The 8,563-nt window shown below is 40.8% G+C and overlaps 1 protein-coding gene across 1 annotated transcript; it reads left to right on the forward strand.

Moving 5' to 3' along the window:
- Positions 1–1,427: 1,427 nt before the first annotated feature.
- LOC147148934 (zona pellucida sperm-binding protein 3-like) lies at positions 1,428–8,234 on the forward strand. The gene is made up of 8 exons (XM_086027738.1): positions 1,428–1,886; positions 2,000–2,118; positions 2,762–2,865; positions 2,940–3,114; positions 5,473–5,590; positions 5,681–5,766; positions 7,253–7,824; positions 7,897–8,234. Exons 1-8 carry the CDS (start codon positions 1,488–1,490, stop codon positions 7,956–7,958), a joined length of 1,635 nt encoding a protein of 544 aa, XP_085883864.1. The 5' UTR covers positions 1,428–1,487; the 3' UTR covers positions 7,959–8,234.
- Positions 8,235–8,563: the final 329 nt, after the last annotated feature.

Raw genomic sequence — 8,563 nt, forward strand, 5'->3', positions numbered from 1 at the left:
AAGAGTTTCACAAAGTATTAGACCTCATTATTTTTTGTCGTGCTGAAAATAAAACGGATACTGTAAGATAAAGAATCCGCAAGCGTGCTTGATCTGTTGCTCTTACGGTGTTCCGTTTTTATGTAAAACTGACGACATGGGAAGCTGTTTGGATGTTCTTATTTTGCAACTTTCATGGGTCTGGTTTTGTGCTGGGGTCCACCATCGATTGGCACGAATGTACTTTGGCAGAAGGCAGAGTGTGACATGTTCTGTGAAGGGCAGGTGGCCCTAACCCACTGTCAACATAACCTTTTTGATGACCGCCATCATCTCAGTACAACTCTGGTTATTATTAAAAGAAACAAAAACAGACACAATTGTATCTTCATTCATCATTTGCGGTATATTATAGTATCTTGCATTTTCAAAACGTTACCCTCATATTTGTAATAAATACTATCCAGACCAATACACTTCTACCTTTCTTTCATTGATTTTCATTTATTCTGACATCCATGCTGATTGGCTGGGAGAAAAGGGTTTCTATTGCGTGTCATTGTTTTTGTTTTGCATGTTAAATGTTATATACACAACAAAAATGACTACTCTTGTTATCATGAGTCCATCAAGCCTTGCATAGTGATTTAATACGGACTACTTCGATATCAAAGACCTCTAAACATTTGACTATTTTGAATTTTGATTTCAAAATGGGGATTTTTTTAAATACCCAAATTCAAGCCAGAAATGAGTCAAGCATAAAATTCAACCACTATACAGTACAGACTCGTGCTCATCAGTTAACATACCCATTGCAGAGTTTTCAAACATGAATGGAGACCTCCATCTCGTTATTTCTGTTTTGTTTACGGATTGTGTTATTCTAAAATTACTTAATAGTTTAATTTGAATCCCATTAATAAAAATAAAATAAAATAAAAGAGTTTTGCCTTAATTATCACTCATGTTTTCTTTCTATAATACATCTGCCAAGGGTGTGTGAACTTGAACTGTATTTTCTCTGTTTAGGAATGCAAGTAAGCAACTGTCATTTGAAATCTTAATCCAGAACTGATCATGTCATTTCCTATTTACAGAACTGAAAATATACAATATGATTTTGGCAATTATCAATGCTGTTCTATTAGCATCCCCCGTGTAGCAAAATCGTACTTAGGGTTCTGGTTTAATCGGTTGTCATTACTCTACTCCCTTATTGAGTGGTTTGTGGTCGCACTGTCTAGATTGTGATCTTGTGTTATGCAACTGAATGGCACAATTTCAATTCAAAGCCGAGTGGAGATCAGCATCACATCGTCTAAACACAGCGCTACACAACTGCGGTCAACTCAACTGGATTGGCTGACACCTCGGCTTATCAGCTATCATGGGAGCCGTCCAACGCAAGGATCGGGGGGGCAAACACAAGGTCTGCTTATAAAAGTAGGAAAGCGCGTCCCTCGTCCTTACAGGATCTAGTGGGGATCACTGGTTGCGGTGAGTCCATGATAATGAAGCACACCGCTGTGTGCCTTGTGGCACTGGCCCTGTTCGGCAGCTTCTGCTCCGGATATCAGAAGCCGGGTCAGACTCCACACGATCAGCAACAGGCAAAGTACGTACTTGAGAAGCCGCTCGTTTGGAGCTACCCTGAAGAGCCCACGGCTGCGGTTGAGCATCTGCCTGATTTTGAGCTGAGGCACCCCGTCCCCGCAGCAACTGTCTCCGTGGAGTGCGGGGAAAGGCAAGCACGAGTGGAGGTCCAGATGGACTTCTTTGGAATAGGCCAGTTCATCAAGCCCACCGACCTCACGCTGGGTCCCTGCGGCGCAGTGGCTGAGGACACTCAAGCTCATGTGCTGATTTTCGAGTCAGAGCTCCAAGACTGCGGTAGCATGTCACGGGTAAGCCGCAGCGCGCTATTCTGAAACCATACAGAGGAAATGTCCCTTTTTTAATGCGTCATCCTGCAATTTTACTTTTTATTCATCCCTTTTTATTCATCCTCCTCGTGCAGACGACAGATGATGCCCTGATCTACACCTTTACTCTCAACTATAACCCCACAACCCTGGGTCAATCACCTGTTGTGAGGACCAGCGAAGCTGCTGTGATTGTTGAATGTCACTACCCAAGGTGACACCTTTATTTTCTTAGGAAAATACACACATTATTCCCAGAAGGAATTTTCGAAAGATGTAAAAAAAACCAAAAACATGTGGTTCAACATGAAAATGAATAAAAAAGTGCACAATTTGCACCTTTTATCTGGACATGCACCAAAATGTAATGGATTCTTATTTGCTTCTATTTTCCTGAAAATCCATTTTCTACGCTCAATCCTGTTCACAGTCATAGGTAAACTGGAGTCTTATCACAGCTGACTTGTGGTAGGAGGTGTGGTAAAACCGGGACTGGTTGTCAGTCAGTCGCACGGCAAATATGGGCAAAACAAACATTTACACTTATATTTACACTCTTGGAGTATAATCGTCGAAAACATACACGGTTTCGGGAGTATTTGGAAGGAAACTGGGCTGTCCAGGATGAACCCAGGCAAGCACTTGGACCCAGAACCTTTTGGCTGCGTTGCAGACACACTAACCTCACGTGGGTCACCATCTTCCTGAAAATACTTTTTGCGCAATCAAGCTAACTAGCAAAAAAATAAAACCTTCAACCAAGGACCAACCAAGCACCAAGAGCAACAAAAAGCAAAACAACTCAAAAACAAAACTCGTAGTCCCATCCCAACTTTGACCGTCGTTTAAATCTTCAGGCACCACAACGTGAGCAGCCTCCCACTCGACCCAAAATGGATACCGTTCTCCGCGGTCAGGGTTGCCGAGGAGTTTTTGTACTTCACTCTGACCCTGAGGACCGGTGAGTAAACAGTTTTCCTAATCAACTCCTTTGTCGGTTTTCAACATGTTGACCGAATTCATCTCTCCTCACAGACGACTGGATGTACGAGAGGCCCCGCTACCAGTACTACCTGGGAGACATGATCCGTATCGAGGCCTCCGTCAGGCAGTACCACCACGTACCCCTCCGTGTTTTTGTGGAAAGCTGCACTGCTACTCTCTCGCCTGAAATGAACTCCAGCCCCAGATACACCTTCCTTGAGCAGGGGTGAGCAACCACAATACTCAACAAAGCTTAGTATCTACAGTACATGCAACTTCCACTGTCTGTTGAAATAATCATATTTTAAAAAGCAAGTCAACGTAATTTTTTTGTTTTTTTTTCAAGAATATTTCCTACGCAAGCCTACTAGTTGAAACAAGCCATTCTGATACATATTGCGTTTGTGGAATAAGTGTTTACCCACCCGTTTTTAGCCATCTCCGGGGGCGGCCATTTTGTCTTCTGTCGACTGAAAATTACATCACAACTGCTCACAATGACCAATCATGGCTCAGATCCAGAAAACAGGTCAGCAGTGATTGATTGTTGTGAGCAGCTGTGATGTCATTTTCAGTCGATAGAAGACAAAATGGCCGCCCCCGGAGATGGCTAAAAACGAGTGCATTTTGCTGCTTAACTCATATCCCACAAACGCTAAATTAATCAGAATGCCGTGTTTCAACTAGTGGGCCTGCTGGGAACATATTCTTGAAAAAAAAATGTTTGGGTTGATTTCCGCTTTAAACCTATGTTTCTAAATGACTATTCATTCTCCAAATTGTTCAACATTAAAAAAACAAAACAAATTATTGACTTCCTCCTTAAGGAAGATTAAAAACAACATTGCACCGCATTCAAGGAATTTCATGTCAGAGTTGTTTATCACTCTATCTACAGTACACCGAACTAATTTGTCAATGCACCTGAGCACAGTGCTGCTCAGTGTCTACTCTCTACACTTATCTAATTTACAAACTCACGTGAAATTTCAAGTCAGAGAATGTATAAACATATCACAATGAGTCTATCTTGTCTTAATACTGCCTCTAAAATAATCAAAATGGTAGAAACTGTTTGAAAAGGAAGTCAACTCCAAAAATGTTTTTGCAATAATATGTTCTGTGCGGCCGGCACGGTGGTCGACTGGTTAGCACGTCCGCCTCACAGTTCAGAGGTCGTGGGTTCGATCCCGGCTCCGGCCACCCTGTGTGGAGTTTGCATGTTCTCCCCGTGCCTGCGTGGGTTTCCTCCGGGTACTCCGGTTTCCTCCCACATTCCAAAAAACATGCATGGTAGGTTGATTGGACTGTCTAAATTGCCCCTAGGTGTGATTGTGAGTGCGGATGTTTGTCTCTGTGTGCCCTGCGATTGGCTGGCAACCAGTTCAGGGTGTCCCCCGCCTACTGCCCAAAGACAGCTGGGATAGGCTCCAGCACGCCCGCAACCCTTGTGAGGATAAGCGGTATGGATAATGAATGAATGAATGAATGTTCTGTGCGCCTTCACTCGTCTAAACATGGCATTCTGATTAATATTGCGCATGTGGAATATGAGTTAAGCAGCAAAATCCACCTGTTTTAGCAATCTCAGGGGATGGCCATTTTGTCACTTCTGTCGACTGAAAATGACATCACAGTTGCTCAGGGCTCAGGTAACGACCAATCACGGCTCATCTGTTTTCTGAAACTGAGCCATGATTCGTTATTATCTGAGCCTCGAGCAACTGTGATGTCATTTTTAGCTGAGAACAAGTGGCAAAATGCCCTCCCCCAGAGATGGACAAAAACGGATGGATTTTACTGCTTTAGCTCATATTCCACAAACGTAATATCAATCAGAATGCCATGTTTCGACTAGTGGGCTTGCATAGAACATGTTCTTGTTAAGACATTTTTGGGGTTGATTTCTTCTTTAAAATGTAATTAAAAATACTTAATGACATTTTAAATCAGAGAAAATGTTTGCACTTTTTCACAGTTTAATTAAAATACCTCTATGTGAAATTGAAAGTAGGAACATTTTCAAAACAGATCACAGTGGCTGTAACAAACAGTACTGCACAGCTTTTCATTTTACTGTCTGTCAATCTCATTTTATCTGTCAATCTCATTTTAAAGGGAGGAAGTCAACCCAAAAATGCTCTTTGCAAGAATATGTTCTATGCAGCCCCACTAGTCGAAACACGGCATTCCGATTAATATCGCGTTTGTGGAATATAAGTCAAGCAGGTAGGTGAGGACGAATCACAGCTCACCTTTTTTCTGAAGCTGAGCCATGATTGCTTGTTGGCAGAGCCCTGAGCAGCTGTCATGTCATTTTCAGCCGACAGCAAGTGGCAAAATGGACACCCCTTGAGATGGATAAAAACAATTGGATTTGGTTGTTTAATTCATATTCCATGAATGTAATATTAATCAGAATGCCATGTTTAGACCAGTGAAGCCGCACAGAACATATCATTGCAAAGAACTTTTATGAGGTGACCTCCTCTTTAAGAACAATTTATCAGAGTAACAGTACTTTACATGAACCTTGAACTCCGAGATTGACATTTCCTCTTGACTCAGCTTCTTTTACGTGCAGGTGTTTAATCGACGCGAGGGTCACAGGTGCAGACTCCAGGTTCATGCAACGCACAGCAGAGAATATGCTCCAGTTCCAGTTTGAGGCCTTCAGGTTCCAGGGTGCCGACAGCGGAATGGTGAGCAGCTCCCAAAGTGAGCCCGACTGGATTTTGAAAGGCAAAAGTCCTTTAAAAAAAAAAAAAAAATGCCATTGACTCTTCCAACAGCTTTACATTACTTGCCACTTGAGAGCCACGTCAACCAGCCACGACATTGATGCTGACCACAGGGCCTGCTCCTACACAATGAACGGGTGAGTGATGAGGAAGTCTAAACATGGCATTCCGAGGACACACTCACACAGGTGCCTTTTAATAAATTTGATTAAATTACTTTATAGCATCGAGTCTAATCATGTTTTAGAATATTTTATATATTTTAGTCTAATTTTATTTTCCATTTAATAATTTCACAAAATTTAAATAAGTCAAATGATTCAAATTATATCAATTCTAAATAAATCAAAATTAACAAATGACCTTAGAATCACTTCAACACATGTAGAATTTATATTTTTTTAAATCCAAATTCCCTTAATGTTAATAATTTCAAATAATTCTACGTATTAATGTTACATATTAATGTCAAATAATTCAAATCAGGTGAAATATTAATTCAAATAAGTATTACTTTACTCTTAATTAATAAGATAATTTGACAAATATGTCAAATAATTTGAATAATGTCAATTTTTAAAAAATTCACGCAATAATTGAATAATAAATAATATCTAATTCTGTAAATATTTCAAAGCAAAAATTCAACAATAATCATCTAAAATGTCTAATAGTTTAAATAATGTAAAATATTAATTTGAAATTATTTAAAATAAAATCAGAAATTTGTCTAATTAACATCAAATAATACTTTCAATAATAATAATTTCAAACATTTATTTGATAATGTCACAGGATCAAAGTAATTGTAATGTATTCATTTCAGTAGTTCATTTCAAAAAGTGAAACTGATACAGTCATACATGAAATTTGCTATTCACGAAAGCATAATAGTGGTTCGGTACCCGCAGATTTGCATATTCGGATACATGTTTTCTATTTCTTTTAGTTTATTTTTTCAAGCTTTTTTGTGGAAAACACATAAAGAATATTTATTAATTTAAAAAAATAATATTATTGGGGGGATTCATTACCCGCCACGGACCACAATGCATTTCAATGGGTGTCAGTCATCTACAGATTTGAGCTATTTGTAGGCCGGGCCAGTCCCTTTTCCCCGCGATTAAAGTGGGTTCACAGTATTCATACTTTTTTGCGGAACCTGAAAACCTCCCCAATTCACCAATTCTCAATTTCTATACCGCTCTAAAATGCCACAGGATAGCACCAAAGACCTGATTAACAGGAAAGTAGTAAATAGTGTCAGAGATGTACAGTGGTGCATTAGTGACCCGATTTACTTGTTTTTTGAGCTACAAGAGATATGAGCACTGTCTGGTGGCAGTGAACCCAACTCAGCAAAGGGTGTGTTTAACTGTAATATTTTCATTTCTTGAGCTGTTGAATATCACATTTTAGTTAACTGTAAGATATAATCATCAAGAATTAAAATAAATAAAATTACAAAATATTTTTTTATATGTTTTTGAGTGAATCTGGCATAATGTATGAGTTTCACTTGAAGGATTGAAATACTGAAAGAAACTTTCATGCTATTCTCATTTATTGAGACTCACCTATACTGGAGCACAGGCAGGACTGACTGTCTTTGTCATGCTGCAGCTGGAGGGAGGCTAGTGGTGTGGATTCGGCATGCAACACCTGTGATTCCTTTGGTGGACAACAACAAACAGGCGGCAGCTGGAACACTGGTGGTGGAGGTGGCTCTCAAACAGGAGGTGGAAACTGGAACACTGGTGGCGGAGGTGGCTCTCAAACAGGAGGCGGTAAATGGAACACCGGTGGTGGAGGCGGCTCTCAAACAGGTGGTGGCGGTGGTGGCAGTGGCAGTGGTGGCAGTGGCAGTGGCAGTGGAAGCGGCGGCGGCGGCAAGCAAACAGGAGGAAAGAAAACCGGAGTTTCCTGGACTAGCTCCGGAAGTAGTGGCAGCTCAGGTAGTTCCTGGAGCACCAGTGGTGGAAGTTCTGGAAGCAGCACCTGGCACAGCAGTGGAGGGAGCGTCGGTCAAACACCTGGGGGCCAAACACCTGGGGGCCAAACAGGCAAACAAACCGTTTCATGGAACCCCAGGGACTCCGGAGGTAGTGGCAGCTCAGGCACTTCTTGGACCACCACCACATCTGGTGGCACTACCTGGAGTGGTAGGAAGGGCCGTTCAGTGAAACAAAACCAAGGTATGTATTTCAGTCTTACCTTAAATGTCTGATGTTGATGCGTGATGCAATTGTTGCATTTTTCTTTCTCAGTTTACGAATGGAGAGGTGATGTCACACTGGGTCCCTTCGAAATTGCAGAGAAACTCGCTTAAAGTCAACATTCCAACGTGGCGATCGAAATAAACATTCTGATTGGATCATGGCTGACTGGATGTTATTCCCTGCACAACAAGTCTTCTTCATAATGCCCCCATTAAAATGACAAAGAGAAGAGAAAAAAACCCTCAAAATTTGACACTTGTTGGAAAGTGACAAATCTTTCCGTACACAAATTGTCACATTTTTGCGCTGCTGCTTTGTAATGATATGAATATTTTTTATTCCCAAGTCAGGGTTTTGAATGGAAATAAAATTGCAGTTGTGTGGAATGCTGGTGTCTTGATCTGACCAACCAACACAGTTTCTTAATCTGTAACCTGCTTACATAATGGCAAATACTGAATAAAACTTTGCAAAAACAGTAAAAGTACACAGTTAAGTGAAGCTACTTACAAACTTGCATTTTTTTCCCCCTGTGGAACCTATCCTTAGCTATTTGCTACAATTTTTTGTGAACTTTGTATGGCTAAATTGCTATAAGATGGCGCCAAAGCTAATATGAAAGTAGTAATTGGTGTCAAGGAAGTGTGTTGAAGTTGTACGTCTCGACTGAGAGACTAAAGGCCATTTCACGCTGCACTTGGTTTATGTGGCGTTC

Source organism: Filicampus tigris, chromosome 4 (genome assembly GCF_054856515.1).
Source record: "Filicampus tigris isolate MCC_2025a chromosome 4, RoL_Ftig_1.0, whole genome shotgun sequence".
Classification (NCBI taxonomy): Eukaryota; Metazoa; Chordata; class Actinopteri; order Syngnathiformes; family Syngnathidae; genus Filicampus; species Filicampus tigris.

Excerpts from the sequence above, each read along its gene's own strand:
- LOC147148934 (XM_086027738.1), top strand. The coding sequence starts at position 1,488 with ATGATAATGAAGCACACCGCTGTGTGCCTTGTGGCACTGGCCCTGTTC. Across the intron at positions 1,887-1,999 it reads ACTGCGGTAGCATGTCACGG|ACGACAGATGATGCCCTGAT; the intron begins GTAAGCCGCAGC and ends CTCCTCGTGCAG. Across the intron at positions 5,591-5,680 it reads AGGGTGCCGACAGCGGAATG|CTTTACATTACTTGCCACTT; the intron begins GTGAGCAGCTCC and ends CTCTTCCAACAG.